Consider the following 18,277-nt stretch of genomic DNA (forward strand, 5'->3'; position numbering starts at 1 on the left):
GGGATATACATCAGGAAACACTATATACATTGTACCCTATGACTTATATATATATATATACCCTTGTTCTCGAAAATATTCGTACCCTTGTTAATTCATGCACTTGCCAAATAGCTCTAACTTCATCTTATCAGACCACAAGGCTGTAACCCAAAAGCTAGGATCTTGCTTCAGATAAACTCTAGCAAAGGCCAGGCGAGCGTGTACATGCTTTTTCTAAGTAGCGATATCTTCTGTGGCCTACGTCCATGGAGACCTCCTCTGTGCAAGACTCACTCGATGGTGGAACACACCTTCGTTCTTGCCTGGTCAAGCGTTTCCATTAGAGTCTTAGATGTTGTCCGTTGGTACTTGTTGATCTATTGGCATAATTTTCCAATACACTTCCTGTCACATGTATTTAGAAATGAATTTCCTATGTTAATGTGATTAGAATGTACTTGTTATTTTAGAGCAGTTTAATAAAGGAAGTGAGGTAAAACAGGTGTCTATTATTTCAATTCATGGTTAACGCAAGGAAGAAAGAGAAGCTATTACGGCCCTGAAAAGCATGATGATTGTAGACGTCGTACCAAGTGCCGAAGGTTCAAGCGATATAAGGGTCTGGATTCGTCGGATGGAACTAGCAAAGGAATTGCTGGAACTGGATAAAATAGCAAGATTAATACCTCTGTTCCTGGATTGAAGGGTGTTCAGCGTGTACAACCAGTTGATGGAGAAGAAGGAAAAAGAGTAAAAGATCGTACAGGTGTTGAGAAAAGCATTATCAATTAGTCATTTTCCGGCTTACGAGACCCTTAAGGATAAGAAATTGAGAACGGGGAGTCTCTTGAGGTTTGTTTTGCCGAAAACAAAACCCTCATTAGGCTAATGGGAGTTTTGGATTCATCAGGTCTAATTCATCTGGCATTTATATCAACATTGCTAGAAGATGTAAGCTCACGTACAGGGCCGTACGTCAGTATTGCGCTTTGTTCGCTTCAGCGGACCAAAAAAAAAAAACCTTACTCAACCGTCCACCAATCATATAGGTATGTAAATATAGATGAATTAAGTCATAATTAATTATTAAGATCTATTATATATATGTAACTTATGACCAACTCATAATAGTACTGAGTCATTATAATAAAATTACATATTTGTAGCACGTCCACCCAAAAGGAAGGTAGATAATTTTTCTCAAAATTGAACATGAAATACATTTTCTAACAAATTATAGTTCATTTAAATGAAAAAATGATTCTGATTAATCCTTTGGAGGCACCACAAATTGTACTTAAAGTAGCCAAAATTCACCGGCACATTTATGGAATTAGTAAATTAATAAATTATATCTCTAAGACAATATTGGGGCCAAATTAAGTCAGATAGATAAAACTGAGGTTTTAAACTACAGTTAACACTCTCGGGTATCTCAATTCATCGCAGAAATTAGAATTCAAATCCTGTAATTTACCGTAATATCTCTTTCAAATATTGCCTGTCATTTTATAAATATAAATGATTGAACCTTTGAATATAAAACGCGTTTTCCGCTTCCCGTGATACATTTCTGATAATTAATAAATTACTGCAATTATTTCAAGAGTACTTTACAGCCAAAAATAAAAAACAAAGATGCACACAGCATTTTTCGTATGGATTTAAAGTACTTCACATTGAGTGGATATTTGAGTTAGATATTACGTTTAACGTTACTGGTTGCAAATGTGAAGTACTTTACAGCCAAAAAAAAAAAGACGCAAACAACATTTTTCGTATGGAGTACTCTTGAAATATTTAAGAGCGTGAGAATTGGTTTCATTGAATACAAGATAAATTAAATTATTACTGCTTAAAAGGGACATAAATAATAGTTATGTACTTTTTAGAGTGGATTGTTGTAGTAATTTATTAATTATCAGAAATGTATCACGGGAAGCAGAAAACGCATTTGAACAGAGAGTTGGTGATTTGTTCTATCTGTCAGAAGGAAATACAGAAGGACAACTTTAATGATCACAAAGTTAAACTCCATAAGAATGACCCCAGCTGCAAGTATCAAGTGAAAATTGATCATAAGAAGCAGAAAACATTGAACTTTGCAGTTAAGAAAACTTCCTCTGCTACATCCTCATCCTCAGTCACTGCCTCCTCCTATCCCGATGACCCTGCTCCATTTGAGGCCTTACAGCCTGAACCAAGATCTGAAAAGTCCGTTTCTGCTGAAGAGAAAGTTACTGCAGACACAGAAAATAATGGCGACTCATCAAATTATCCCAGTGGACGGATTTATCATGGAATAAGACTTCCTAATCTCGATATCGGACCAATCTTCTCTCCCGAGCAGCTCTTTGTAGTCAACAACAACAATATTCCCTCTGCAGAGGACTCTGAGACTAGCGACAATGTCCAGGGAGGTGAGAAGAGCAAGACTGGGGAGATGGAGTTTGTGGACGGAGGCCCAGAGTACCCTGTCGTCTTCACGAGCCAGCTGGGTGACCCGATACTTACCGGGCGGGAGCCAAAGCGGAAGGACATCCAGACCAGAACCAGAGTGGAGACTGAGTGGGAAACTGTGCCTAAAGTAGAGAGATCATCTTCTACAGCCCAAGTTACAAACATACAGTCCTCAGATAGATGACAAATACTCCAGAGACTTTCAATATGATTGGTTCCGTAAGTTCCCTTGGCTAGAATATGACGAGTTTGAAAAGTCAGCCAAGTGTTTCGCCTCTTCCAAATTTTCCATTTCCAACCTTGGGAAATTTGAGTTCAAAACATGGAAAAATAGTTCCTCGTTGAAAGATCATTCTAACAACAAAAAACACAAACTGTCGATGGAAAAGTGGATCAATTTCCTCACATCAAAGAGAAAGAATGCCTCGGTTCTCGGCCATGTTCAGTCTCAACATGCTGAGGAAGTCGTGAAGTGGCGAGTTTATTTGAGGTATCTTTTCCAAACTGTTGGGTTCCTCGCAATGCAAGGATTGGCTTTTAGGGGCGATTCCGAAACAAGAGAAAAGTTGACGGAATCTAATGAAAACAATCGAGGAAACTTCTTGGAGCTTTTGTCCCTCCGTTCATACGACAATCATATTCTCAAAGATAAACTGGAGGCCGAAGTCAAAAAAATTGGCTCAGCTGGGGCAGGTTTTGCCAAATGGACTTCACCTGACATCCAAAATGAGCTGATAGAGATTATAGCATCCAAAGTGACGGAAAATATAATTGAAGATGTCAAGACTTGTGCCGGCGATGATGACTACTGGTTCTCTGTGATTGTTGATGAGACATCAGATATGTCAAACACGGAGCAGTTCAGTCTGTCACTGGGATATCTGACGAGTGAAGGCATCAAGAAAGAGAGCTTACTCAAGTTTGTAAAAGTTACCCAGACTGACGGCAAATATTTGTTTAGAAGCTTCACGAGACTGTCAAGGATCTCGGCCTTAACCCCGCCCGCACTGTTTCCCTGGCCACGGACAGTGCCTCCAACATATCCGGCATCAAGAAGGGTCTTGCCACCAGGTGGAAGGAAGTAGCCCCACTGTGTGTCTACATCCACTGCTACAATCATGCCCTCAATCTTGAAGTCAAGGATCTTCTCTCAGATATAAACCTGTTGAGAAATACAATGGGGACAGTACAAATTTTATACAACTTCATTGAAGGGTCACCAAAGAGGTCAGCAATCTACAAGTCGGTGAAGATAACAAGTAAAGACGAGGAGCATGCCAAGGTGATGACCCTGAAGAACCAGTCTGCTACCCGCTTGAGTCTCCGCTACAATGCTGTACACGCTGTATCTCTAGGGATGGTCAGAATCATGAAGACCCTCATAATAATGAGAAAAGATAAGGATACATTATCGAGTTCAACAGCAACTTCTCTGCTCAACAGCATCCTTAGTCACGAATTTGTTTTCGGCATTGAACTGTTGAAGACACTCCTCAGACACACATCTAGCTTGTCAGATGAACTTCAAGGCAGAAAGGTTGACCTAACAAAGGCCCGGAAACACGTCAACCTAGGGATTAGGACTCTTGAAGATCTTAAGAATGAGAAAATCTTTGAATCAATCTGGAAACTTGCAGAGTTGAAGTCGTCTGAGATGAAATCAGTATTTGACCAGGAGGACTCAATTGATTTGGAATTCAAGGAGGCGAAGATTCCAAGGATAATAAAGTGGAAAGGAACAACTGAATCCTACTTCCATGAAACACATTTCGATGTTGCAATCAATAAGATTCTATGAGAGCTTGAGAGCAGATTTGCCACCGACGATACAAACATCACAATGGATCTCATTGCAATCGTCAATGACAGTGAAGTGGAGACCTGTGTCATTGAGCGTGTCGCCAAGCACTACAGACTTGAACTCGAGCAGCTCCAGTCAGACCATGCAATCTTCCAGCAATTCAAGGTTAATATTATAATGTTTCATTTTGCATTATATGTTTAAAATTTATGTTTCTCTAGGCAGATATTGACACAGAGACATGGTTTTGTCACAAATTGCTGCGGAGTTAATAAGCTCGGGAGTGTTCCGCCTGATGCCGGAGCTATACAAGGTGATCGTTATCCTGGCCTCAATGCCCATCAGCAGCTGTGAGGCGGAGCGGTCATTCTCCTGTCTCAGAAGGCTCAAGAACCACATGAGGACCACCATGGACCAGGAAAGGCTCTCCTCCCTCACCCTCTTGAACATGGACAGGGTGATGGTGGACAAGGTGCTCCATAAAGACATGGACCGTTTGATTGACACCTTTGCGTCAAGGAAAGAGAGGAAAAACTTCTTCTTCTAATCATGATAAAGAACACATGCATTTTTTTCTTCATTTTTTTCAAACACATCACCACGTATACATGCGAGTTAAGAACATCAAGACTTGTGAACATAATTTATTTTCTGTCGATGTAACCGCTTCATGGTATATTATAATCTCGTTCATTATCTTCATCCGTTATTATTTTAAAAATATTTAAGGAGGTTTAAATTGTTTGACTTAATTGTATAGTTCAAAAAATTTATCTCATTCTTGCACCGTGCATTTTATACTCCATTACACTCCTTCCTTTATGAATAGGTCGGCATTGACTTTCCGTCTAGAGTTTTTCCTTTTCATTTTATTTTTCCCAATGTTTGCCTGAAGAAAATAATGGTCAGACAGTCCATTGGACGATATTCTTGCAAGATTTAATCTATGCTGTAGCATTTCCCCTGTTTAAATATCCCACGTTCACCACTGAAAATCAACCGTTCACCCTTGTAAAGCGGACCGAAAAATCTTCCTGACATACAGCTCTGCTCACGTATGAGAGCAACACCGAAAGTAGATGAAATAAGTAAGAGCGATCTTACAACTATGGCACATGCTCCGACGAGTGAAATGAAAGCCTCCACCTTAGATGAATAGTCACCAGACATAGAGTTAGCTGCGCAAATGCAGAAATTGATCTGCTATAGATGTGGTGCACCTAATCTCAAACGGGACATGAAAAGGAGGAGATATTATTCTTGTGGGTAGGGAGCGCACCTGGAAAAGAATTGTTGAAGGAATGAGGGAAATATCATGGCGGTTCTGCCTGCGTGAGTAGCACCCCAGGGAGATAGACAGACACAATAACTCCAAAGAGCATAATAAAAATAAAAGAAAAATGCGTTTGTGGATTGATCGACACCGGTTGTTCCCAGACAATTATAAGGGCGAGTGGTTGGGCTGGAGAGCGCATCACATCTAAGAGAATGGTAATGATAGTGGATGGATCCACTGTGAACTGCTAATGTATCAAAATTTTACTTATTTACACATGGCATAACATATTTGAATGATTTTAAACGCCTTGATTAGGAGAGATGGAAATTAACTTCTTTTTAAAAAAAACCCATCATTTCAAATAATTGTGACATCATAATACATTATTCATCAACTTATTTATTATTATCATTTTGATTTGGATAGAATATATCAATTATAAATTCTATGGGAACTAAATTTTATGAATTGAAGGTTTAAGCGTGTATGTTTCATCGGATTGATACATTCCAAGTGAGCAAATATTATCCGCAAATTTCCATCATTTCAGAGACTAATAGGTTATTTAATATTTTTAATCCAAAAATTCGATATAAAATAAAATAAAATGTACTTTGGGTTTTTATGAAATAAACAAACCCAATCTCGAGAAATAGTTAAAAATATCTATGGAATGAAGAATAATCGAAACCGAGAGTTTTTAATTTGCAAATAAAATTAAAATAATTAATTCATCATCAAATACTTTATAATAATGTCAATCACTACAGATACCTATGTATAGGCCTGTCATCACAAAACCAAGTTAGAATAATTTTTCTCAAAATTGAGTGTGGATTGCATTTGTATTATTGGACATAGTATCGTCAATTTGTATTAACAAATTATTCTTATTGACCCATTAGAGGCGCAGCAAATTGCACATAAAGTAGCCAAAATTTAATGACACATTAAAAAAAAAGAAATTGATTTATTTTCTTTGAAAGGGGCCATATTGGGCTAATATAAGCCTTTCAGCATTGTGTGATCATGAAAAATTGTTATTGTGTGTTATGAACCAATGTTTAAGTTTATAGCTTTATTCTTTATTTATATTTTTAAGCTACATTGTACTACAAGTATGTTAGTTACCTACTTTTTTTTTTTTTTTCAAAAGTGGTTCGGATTATATCTCCCGAATATCAGTCACCTGGGAGGGAACTTTAGTTTTTATCAAATGATATCATTGTCGGAATGTTTCATAATATATATAATTTAAAATATACAAATTAATTTTATTATGGTAAGAATTTTTTATACACAACTCATTACTTAGAAGCTATTATCTTTTTTATTTTAGTTCTAGTGCTTTATATCCAATTTTGTACCCGTTTACTCTTTTCCGTTCATTCTTACATTTTGTAAAAACTTTCCGTTCGCTATTCATTTTTCCTTTCAATCATTCATTTTTGAATTTTTATTTATTCATTTAATATTTATGTAGTATAAAAATTCCAACCTACGTGTACTGTTCATTCAGGGGTGCCATAATGGGTACGAAGAAGAAAAAGGTGACCCCAAACCTAACCCGACTTTAGGGCCGAGCTTAATTTTTGCAACATTATAGTTTTGCGCCCATAAAACTGGGGTTGGTCGGTCATTAATTGTCAGGCTCAGTCAGAATTCATTTTTTTTTTTTTAATTCTGGGTAAATTTTTTTTTGGAGAGGTCTCTTATTGGTCTTTAATTGGTTTGCTGATTATTTTCAAAAGGTTGTAAATTTCTCCTATGAGCTCATCTCTGATATATCCACAGTGGTTTTATTTTGTATATAGTGTTAACCTCTCCAGACAGGTAGGTTCTGTTTTTATTATTATTATTCATTTTTAGAGACATGACATTAATGCAAGACTTTAGGGTGGAGGGAGGGGGGAATTGCTTGCCGTGTGAGAGGATAAAAATAGTCCCGAATCACTTGTCTACATTTCTATATTTTCTGCTTCAACCCGACACGAATGCACTGCCCCGACCAGTTAATAACTGCATTTCTTATTATAAAGATAATAAGTGCATATCAACGGTATACACTACATATATTCGTGCAGTTGTAATATTTTTATTTTTGTATATAGTTCAATTTTAAATTTTGCATTGACTATGGATGTTACATTTTTTTAATTATTTATTATATTATTATAAGTATTTATATTTTACCAGAATATAATAAATGTCAAAGGCAATTAATATATTCAGCTTCGTGAACAGTATAATATTGAATATATATATTAATGGCTAATATTCTGCATATGGCACCAAATTGATTCAGATTGGCCCTGTTCAATTGCATAGTTGATCACAAATGCATAGAAATGAAATTTCAGAAAATTGAAGGTGCCAATGTTGGGTTAAAAATTATATACATTGAATTGACAGATTGGATAAAAACTTTTCAAGATACTAGTTAAATAAATACATTAACGTCCATTATACCTTTCATTTGATACATTACCACATATTTGGGATTTTGAAGGCTATCTTGAGATGACTTATTTTTCAGTGAATGGTGCAATTAAACAAAGCAATGGATTGAAAAAAAAAAAAAAAAAATAGACTAAATAAACTATATTTTAGCTCATCTAACTTGGTTTTGTGATGACAGGCCTATACATAGGTATCTGTAGTGATTGACATTATTATAAAGTATTTGATGATGAATTAATTATTTTAATTTTATTTGCAAATTAAAAACTCTCGGTTTCGATTATTCTTCATTCCATAGATATTTATAACTATTTCTCGAGATTGGGTTTGTTTATTTCATAAAAACCCAAAGTACATTTTATTTTATTTTATATCGAATTTTTGGATTAAAAATATTAAATAACCTATTAGTCTCTGAAATGATGGAAATTTGCGGATAATATTTGCTCACTTGGAATGTATCAATCCGATGAAACATACACGCTTAAACCTTCAATTCATAAAATTTAGTTCCCATAGAATTTATAATTGATATATTCTATCCAAATCAAAATGATAATAATAAATAAGTTGATGAATAATGTGTTATGATGTCACAATTATTTGAAATGATGGTTTTTTTAAAAAAAAGAAGTTAATTTCCATCTCTCTTAATCAAGCTGTTTAAAATCATTCAAATATGTTAAGCCATGCGTAAATAATTAAAATTTTGATACATTACATAATAGTATTGTTAGATTGGTAAGTTAAAATGTAAACAGAAAATATAGTTTTTATGTATTATAAGAATATCCAAAAGGTTGAAGAAATAACCTTTATTAAAAATAAAACAGAAAATTTGGTTACAAGCATAATTCATAATCAGTTAACTGATTAAATATAAACAGTATTTGAAATGATATAGGCGGTCTATAATTCTATATGGATGAATTCAATAAAGTTGGATTGGATAAGCTAAATCTCATACCTACGTACTTTTGGGATATCCCTTGGAATTGAAATTATAAATGTACTCTATAAAATTTAATAAAAGATACTTGTATTTAAATTGTTGGCAAGTAAAACTTGAAGAAATGTTCAAAGGTCAATTATTAATAGTTCCAAGGTTATTTTTGAACATTATTCTCCCTTTTTTCTTATTTTAATTTTCTATTTAGAAATTTCAAGTTATTAAAGATCAAAATACTAAAATGAGGACAACATTAATTTGTACATATTTCCCTTTAGGGACATTCCATTTTCAGGTCAAAGTCTTCTTTAATTTCTAGACAAATAATTAATTTATGAATTATTCGCTGGGCTTTCTCCCAGAATTAAATTAAATTGATAGCTACTATAAATAATGCCCACTTAACTTGAAATACTTTGTAAATTATTTTATATTGTTACTAAATCGACCATGAATTAAAAAACCAATTTTTGTTTTAAGCATCGTAACGAAACTTTTAAATCTGAACACGCAACCTTACAATCATAAAACCTGCTTTCTTAAGAATTGTATTGCAAAAAATGAATATATTCCTCAATTAATATAGTGTTGATTGAATCAATTCTGAACAGATGTGAATAAAATATGTCCTAGAAAGGGGCGTTTGTTTTTTCTATTTGGCAATCTGAACAGGCTTTGGTATTTCCAAAGCTGTTATCATTACCACTTTCATTCATGAATAAATAACATCTAAGTCTAAAGCAATAACTAGTGAGTTTAATCATGAAAGACGGATGTAACAATAAGGGTTTGCTCTGGAAATATATTTGTAAGTCCTTGTTTTTTACTCGAAATAGAATTGAGGATCGACATCCGAGTAATTCAAGCCTATATATCCTTGCTTAATACGGATTTGAGTATATTTCCTTCTTCTCAGGGCTGCTTGCAGATGATCTAATAAAACACAATGACAGTTAAGCTGCTGACCTACAAAATATTCTTCAAATTTTCCGGTTTTACCACGTTCATATTAGGTTTTGTTATTTTTACATAAGGGCAGTATATGTTTTATGGATTCATCACTGATTCTCAATAAAAATTTAGGTTCGTTTATGGGGGACGAAGCGGGTTACAAGAGATAAAATTCATGTCGTAACTTTAAAAAAAAATCAGGGTTGTTAGCAAAATAAAATCCAATAGGAAAAGCGAATTTGACATCTGCCCCTTTACTTGAAAATTTTTATGTCATTTTGAATATGTTTTTGAATTTTTAAGATGTTCAAGTAGGATTTCCTTTCGATGTTTGGAAAAAGATCAAAGTTAGTTTCTAATACATCTTTGGAGATCTATAAAAATCTAAATTTGGTATAGGTTAGATAGCATTTGCTAAACTAATTTAACAGATTAATATCAAATTAGTTTAGCAATCATCAAACTTTGAATGCTATGAAATGATGTCTGGAGTTGATTTACTACCAATTACAGTTTCAGAAGGGGATTATGTCTCAAGTTTAAAAACATTGAAATTGTTTTTAGAACAAAAATACATTTATTATTATGATTTAAATAATATTGAATATCATTTGATATATTGGTTTTTCAAGAGCAAAATTATACCATGACATCCATATTTTTGTAATTATTTTTTGGCATTTTGCCTTGTATTTATAAGAATAATAGGCAATGCCGTCATAATTTAATTCCGTATTAACTTATGATTATGACTTATGATAATTGGAATAATCATATGTTCGATTAACCATATTTTGTTTCCCATAAAGGGGACATTGAACCAATCTGTGTACCTTTTAGGAGGGAGCCGGCAGGGAGTTATTAATATTTTGAAATCAATAAATCTAAAAATAAAGTAATTCAATAAATTATAATTTTGCTCTATTAAATTTTGGGATTTGTGTCTTTCTTTATTTTTTATTATATTTTCCTTATAACTAAGGGTGATAATTTTGGTAAGAATAGAAAAGCGTGCGAGGAGAAATAAACAAATATACATGGCATCATTGATTAAATAATATACATCTTTCTCTATCAATCAAGAACGTTATCATTCCCACCTTTATTATTCAATATTAATATAATATTAGATGCTGATAGTCGATAGAGAACTGAATAAAATGCCTAAAATAACGTCGCCTTTTTTCTGAATTTATGAAAATGTAGTCCCAGGAATTTGGAAAATACTTATCGGATGAGAAACAGATGGCTTGTGGGATTTGTCGATATAAATACGCCTTTAGTCCCCTTTATAGACGCCACTTATTATCCTCATCTCATATCAAGAGTATGGATATTCATCTAAAAAATCAAGTTAATGATGAATACATCAAGTCTTACTTTAACTCTGATCTCACAAAGATGATTATTGCATGTATATACCCTTATCCATTGCTAATCATCTACGTTCAAAAAAATTATGGAGAAATACACGGGTAAACCTATCCCTTCCCGAGGAACCGTCATTAAATTAATAAAGGATGTTGGTACTGATGCCATTTATAGAAATACATATAAAAATTTTTTGAGTCATCCACACCAAATGATGATCAAGTTATCAGTAAAAAGGATAAAATATTTACTAGTTTCGAAATGGAACTCTGAATTTTGTACTATCTAACAGTAAGTATTCAATTTTTTCTTAAATCTAATCATAAAATATGATTTTATTTTACATCAACATATCAAGAATTATGATACACAACTCATTAAATGACAGAAACAACTGCTTAAATGGTCACAACAATAGGATAGTAGCTTTGGATGGTTCGCAACTAGTTTGTCTGACACTAGTTTCTTCACTTAAAGACTTGGGTATGATCATTAGGTTTTCCAATATTACAGTCAATAAATATTATCACTTAAGGCTTATCTATGGTTGATAGACTCCAAGAAATGGTGTTCAGAAAACTCATAAAAGGCAAAAACAACTGCTTAAATTGTCACAATAACGGGAGTAGTTGCATTGGGTGTAGCATTATAATTAGCAATTGTGTATATCCTTCATGATAATAGTATGTTGTTATATAAGCATAAATAACGGGAGATAAATCTTATTTGATGCTCTTAATAAGGAGTAATATCGCCGGACATTACTACATAATTAGCTTTTGCACTAAATCTTTACGATGGATTTAAATTCTAACATGTTTTTAATTAGTATATTTATTGTCTAATTTTATGATTTTGACGTTTACTTTATTATTAATAATTAGTTAGATTTCATCGGTAGAGACTTATTTCAATGTCATATTATAAGGATCCTACTCTTGAAAAAAAGTTGACTAGTTCAGTGGCTATATATAAAGGGATGAAACACGGAAGAGTTTTTTCTTTGTATGAGGGAAATGTGCAAGATTTTAAAAGAATTATTGAAATTATATATATAAAATCAAAATCTATCAAAACATGGGTCAATTACTTAGTGTAATAATTAATCATACTAGGGCATGAGCGTTGGTGACTTAATTATATTACTTTGTAAACAAAGCGACAGAGAGTGACACTGTCTTGTGGCAAAATAATACAACTCCCTGAATTATAACATTATTTAACATAAAATATGATTTTAGGAAAAAATCGCAAGAGAAAAATGTTAAGGAAAAAAGGGCAGTGGGAAAAATGGCAGGAGAAAAAAAAGGAAAAGAGAGTCTTATTGGAAAAACTGGCAAGATAAGAATCTTAAAATAATACCTATCAGTTATCACCAATCTATATATATATATATAAGAGATTGTGTGTTTGTGTGTGTGTAGATGTCCTTTATAAGTTCCCATACCGTTGAACCTAGGGGGCTGAAATTTTGCATGGGTCCCTCTATTGAGCTCGGACGTGCTAAGACGGAGTGTCGATTTTTTTTTTTTTTTTTGGGGGGTGTCATATAAGGGGGCTTATGTTATGTGCAAAACACAAAAACCGTTTTTTCTAGCTCGTGGAGACTTGATAGGGATTTGAGTTATTTATCAGAAAGAGATTGGCGTTTCAAACAACAACTATACGAATAACTACGCTTTCTAAATTTATTCAAAATCAAAAAAGTTATGGGCAAAAAAGAAATCGGTGAAAATTGCATTTTCGTTTATTCCAGGTGCAAAAAAAATGAACTTCCAATGGAATATGGGATCAGTAAATAGAATAAAGTTTGTAGAAATTTGTCTGGAGATTGGTTTGCATATAAATTTGCCAAATAAAAATTGATGTCTAACTGAAATATCTGTCATTTTCTGAATAATTTTTCATTTTTTCTCTCTTTTTCACCCCATTTTTTCATCAAACGTCAATTTTCAATATTTTTAAAAGAAATGCAACTAACGATACATTTTGGACATATAATTTGAAACTACCACTGTTCTTCCAATTTTCGGAACATTTTGTTACATAATTTTTGCAATATTTGCAAATATATATAAGTCTTTTCTGAATATTTTTTTAATCTTCACAATTAATTTGGCCAGTTTCAAATGTGATTTCCCTCTCCCTCCTTAGCCCGAGCAACGCCACATAATCCTTAGCTAGTATAATATATATTAAGATAAAACAAATAAAGAAACACGACAGCGGTTCGAATGGGAGAAGTGCTAAATCACTAATTCACCTGTTACTCATGGATCGATGAACTAGTATTAGCATAATATTAGGCGAGATAAGGGATATCCATTTCGTTATGATTCAGGATGTGTAAGAAGAAGAGGCGGTTGGCTGTGGCGTAACAAACCAATGTGAGGATTCGGGGAGGTAATCAAAGGTTACTACTCAGTACAGTTGGAGCAATCTGAAGTTGCAATAGAACGATGTTCTTCGTCTCTTCACAAACATTTTTCTTGTCCAAAGAGAACGAAACAGGCTGCATTATGTAGTTACCTAAAGGACTCCACTCCTCGAAGTTGAATATTAAGGACTATCAATTTATACTTCTAATCTATAATCCCAAGTTATGAGAACCATAACAAGTATAGGCTCTTTCAACGAATTTTTAAGTGTATTTTTCTACTGAGATACAATGACATTTGAATATGTAACTACGTTTGTAATAAATAATAATGGTCTTCAGTGATATTTATCAAAGAATATGAATATTACAACCTATATCATTCATTTCAATTTAGAATGAGAATTAAACTTGTAAAACAAATGACCAATTCAACATATCTATTATTTTTTTTTTCGATAGATGTAACTTTTATGACTATGTAAATCCTCTTTATCAACTTTTTTAAATTTTTCCATATATTTCTATTTGATCTAAATTTGTTGACATTTAATTTATTTCTTTTTCTATGATATTAGTTCATTTCTGGTAATCTTAAATACACTTATAACTTTTCAGAGGCCCCTACAATGTCGTTTTATGAATAAAATATATATCATCAATTTTATGATTTCGATCGTTATTTTCTGCTTATGTATGTTAAAAAATGCATAATTGTCAACTAATTTAGATCAAATATAAAATATGTGAAAAAATTTAAAAAAGTTGATAAAGAGGATTTACATAGTCATTAAAGTTACATCTATAAAAAAAAATGGATATGTTGAATTGGTCATTGGGCTATGTCTAGTCATACGGCCTCTTCCATAAACTCCAATTCTAATGGAATAAAATAAGAGACTTAATGTCGTATATGTAAATATAATCAAGGGAAATATGTTTACTTAGGATTATCACAACATGAATAAATACATTAGTTATTATCTTAATGTTGAAACATATCAAACATTTTAAATTTAGATGTGAGTTTATATGCTTAGATCAATCTTAATTCATTAAAGACAGAAATACTTCCATGTTCTCTATGAATATGGAATAAGAAAAGATTTGAGATACTTTAACCTCAACAAGAGATGCTCAATTTCTGAGATATACGGGGATGATGATAGGATGAAAACTAATTTTAAGAAGCGAACAAAACCAAGCTAAATTTCATACGAGAATATTGTGGATTCCTTCCTAGCATGGAATCTACTCATATAAATATAACAATGAATATATTCAAGTGTTGGAAATATAAAGAGATCCAGATATAAGGCTCTGGATGTGAAATATTGAGTAAGATATGTTAATTACAAATACTAATAGGTACTACAACAATTTGAATTTATTACCATAAAACTAAAATATATAAAAAACAACACATTTAAATAATTGAATCTTTCTAAGAGAGACAAATTTGATATTTAGATGTGCTTTAAAATTGACAATTACTAAGGCATAAGAGCATTCTTCAATCATTAAGACCGGAAGAAGTGGACTCAAAGAGTTAGGTCCAAAAAAAGGTTGAGGGAACCGAATGAAGATACTTCTAACTTGATAATCTATTTCAAGAGATGCTCAGATTCCAAATTCCACGAGGGACGACGGGATGAAAATTCTTCCGACGAAAACTAAGAAGCTTCATAAGGGAGTAGAGTGGACTCCTTCCTTGCGACGGTCATTTCAGCCATCAAAAATTTATAGGATCCTCGTATTGCTCTTAATAATATTATGCTATTATTGCTTGTTCGTCAATACATGAGTACCAAGATAATTAAGTGATTAGCTCTTCTCCCATTAGAACCGCTGTCGAGTTTGTTTATTTTTCTTTTTTCTTAATATATACTATATTGGTGATAGGTATTATTAATTATACCATTTTAAAAGAATCTTGCCATTTTTTCCACTTCGACTCTTTTTTTTTCCTGCCATTTTTTCGCCGGCCTTACTTCGATAACAAACAAAATAACCCCAGTATTTTGTTGTCAGCTGTAGATTCATTCTTCTCCGGCTTGATACGATTTGGCTATTTCATAGTTTATTCTTTTTGATAAATAAACAAATTAATAAGTTATTCTATACTTATGGCCCGTTTCCAAAAGAACAGGAATACAATTTCTTGTTGATTCCCCGTCGTTTATATAATATATTATATATATATTGGCCATTTTATTATTCCTATGAATACATTTTGGCTATTTCTTCATAATAATAACTACTCTTTTCATAAAATGTTTCTATGTAATACTATAATACAGTATCGAATAAAATACTATGTAGATTTTAATAATATATAATTCCCTTTAAAAATACTGAACAAATAATATGTCAGTTATTTTCTGGGAAATAAATGGCAGTTGGGGTGATTGACTTATTTGGCTATCAGATGATTTCGAGCCTTTTTTTGTTTTTTTTTAGAGGAAAGTTTGCGTGATACAATAAAGGTAACGACGTGTTTCCTTGACATTTTTTCTCTTGCCATTTTTTCCTAACACCATTAAATATAGGTGTATGTTTCTCACATATAGGGGGCTGGAATTTTTTTTCTCAGCATGCATCATTTTATTAAAACAACCAGTTTACAGCATAGAGGTATTAGTTAAATCTAAGGTTTAAACAACATGCTACAGACTGTCACAGGACCTTTTTAGATTAGGGTTTGTTCATACCCTATTAGATAATCTAATAATAATAAATAAAAAAATATTTGCGAAATCTTAAACAAATGACAAGATTGAAATTTTTAATACATAATTTTTTTTTAATTGAAAATCATTTATCTAATGAGGAGAGGGGCAAAAATTTAAAAAAGTAATAATTTCTTGTGCTTATTCTCAAAAAATCTCTATATGTTTTCATCATCGGAAGGGGTAATGAATAATTCTTGGATACTAATAATTATTGTATGTGCCAGGCTTAGTCAGCTACATTCGCCTCTTTAAATAAATATTACTTTGTAACATATTTCGCTTTATTCAAAAGGATATGAATTATCGAGACTGTACAAGAATAGCTAATAACACGCCCTCTATCCAATCAAACCCCGACAGGATCTTAAATTTTAAACACTAAGAGGAATTTGAATTTCTGTCAAAAAAATCAAATTACTCCATGCCATCATATACATCGATACTAGTTCCGTTTGTGAGGCATAGCGCTCAATAGGATTTTAAAAGATAATTATGACTCAAAAAATTATGAAATGTAAAAAATCTAGGCTCAAAGCAAAGTTGATATCACAAGAAAATGATAACAAGGAGTAATTTGAATTTGTGAAAGAAATTTGACTTCCTCTTAGTTTGGTTTTGATTGGATAGAGGCCTCTAGTTTTTTTTTTTTTTTTTTACATCCAACAGTCCCTATATGAATCGTTATAGATATGTTCAGTACTAATAAAATAGGTCAAAAGATTTCTCCCGACTTATATGCCACAAGATTCTAGAAATATTTTTGAAGTAATTATTTACTTATATATGTAATTTTTATACTATGTCCATATTTACCAAATATTGTGCGCACACATAGGTAGACTAGTGTGTCCTGTATACATAATAACAACTTATTATATGAAACGAATTTTTAAGCATAAGGCATAGTTATGCAAGCTATCTGCATTTAACCTGATACATCTAGTCGATTTGCGTTTTAAATTGGTACACTGTCAATGATCAAATTTGGTTATATCTGCCTCTTTAAACTAGGTATAACTAGGTTATATTTTGTGTAGCTGTTTCTATTATTAAACATACATTTTATTATCTACTTTTGATGCCCTATGTGAAAATGTAATGTTATTAGGGCCGTCATAATCCATTCATACGTGGGTAACCACCATAGATAATATGATACTTACAGATTCCAATGTAAGTATTCCAATGGAACTCCTTTATTTTTATTATAGAACGATACCGTAGAAGATATGGAGGAGTTGAGATATTTTTGAGGATAGAAACAATGTTTAACGAGGTACCAGACATTGATGTGAAGAATCCTTGCAGTAAGGGAGATTAGATACTCTGAATGAGGTACAAAGAGGCGAGATCCCTTGAACATGAAGTGAAAGTCAAAAATCGGATGGATTGGAAATTCTCCAAACGGTAAAATGTGAATTCTTAGGAAGGAGAAGGATCGGTGGATGAATATCCATATATCCGAATGCTTCGTGGTTAAGATCCATACAAATTACTCTTTATTCTGTAGACGCAGTTCATATATGAATAATAGTTACTAACTTAATATGTCGTTATATAATGATATTAATAGATTATAGATTTTTATTATAAAGAAAATACATGCATTATATATAAAAGCTCCAAAATTCAAAAACGGAAACAGATACAGACTTTGGAAATACAATAAAAGTTTTTCAGAATTTTAAGTTACGTACGTAAGGTTATGTTTAATTCTGATCATACCAGATTCCTAGGCTCTGGAGGGCAAGTTTTTTTGTGTTATTTTTGCAATAAGTTGATTTTTTCCATAAAACAAGATTGATTGTGTCTCAAATTTTTTTAAGGTAAGATAAGAATTATTGTCCTAAGGGAAAAGGGAGAACGAATACTGAATACGAATTAAAAAAGCTGAGGACGAAGGAGTTATTCTTAG

At 32.5% G+C, this 18,277-nt stretch overlaps 1 protein-coding gene and 1 long non-coding RNA gene across 3 annotated transcripts; both read left to right on the forward strand.

Annotated features, from left to right (window-relative positions):
- Positions 1 to 751: 751 nt before the first annotated feature.
- Positions 752 to 4,941, forward strand: LOC139906190 (uncharacterized). The gene is made up of 2 exons (XM_071890557.1): positions 752 to 4,408; positions 4,465 to 4,941. The coding sequence occupies exon 1, from the start codon at positions 1,910 to 1,912 to the stop codon at positions 2,624 to 2,626; it is 717 nt and encodes a 238-aa protein (XP_071746658.1). The 5' UTR covers positions 752 to 1,909; the 3' UTR covers positions 2,627 to 4,408; positions 4,465 to 4,941.
- A 3,799-nt stretch (positions 4,942 to 8,740) lies between these two features.
- LOC139906191 (uncharacterized) lies at positions 8,741 to 18,091 on the forward strand. Of its 2 annotated transcripts, none has more exons than XR_011781546.1 (3): positions 8,741 to 11,544; positions 11,612 to 11,736; positions 17,574 to 18,091. It is a non-coding gene; the product is annotated as an uncharacterized lncRNA (long non-coding RNA). The 2 variants fall into 2 exon arrangements; XR_011781545.1 differs by lacking the exon at positions 17,574 to 18,091 and adding an exon at positions 11,789 to 12,321.
- The last annotated feature ends 186 nt before the right edge of the window (positions 18,092 to 18,277 follow it).

Source organism: Lepeophtheirus salmonis, chromosome 8 (assembly GCF_016086655.4).
Source record: "Lepeophtheirus salmonis chromosome 8, UVic_Lsal_1.4, whole genome shotgun sequence".
Lineage (NCBI taxonomy): Eukaryota > Metazoa > Arthropoda > Copepoda > Siphonostomatoida > Caligidae > Lepeophtheirus > Lepeophtheirus salmonis.

Coding starts and splice junctions, on each gene's coding strand:
- LOC139906190 (XM_071890557.1), top strand. CDS start 1,910: ATGTATCACGGGAAGCAGAAAACGCATTTGAACAGAGAGTTGGTGATT.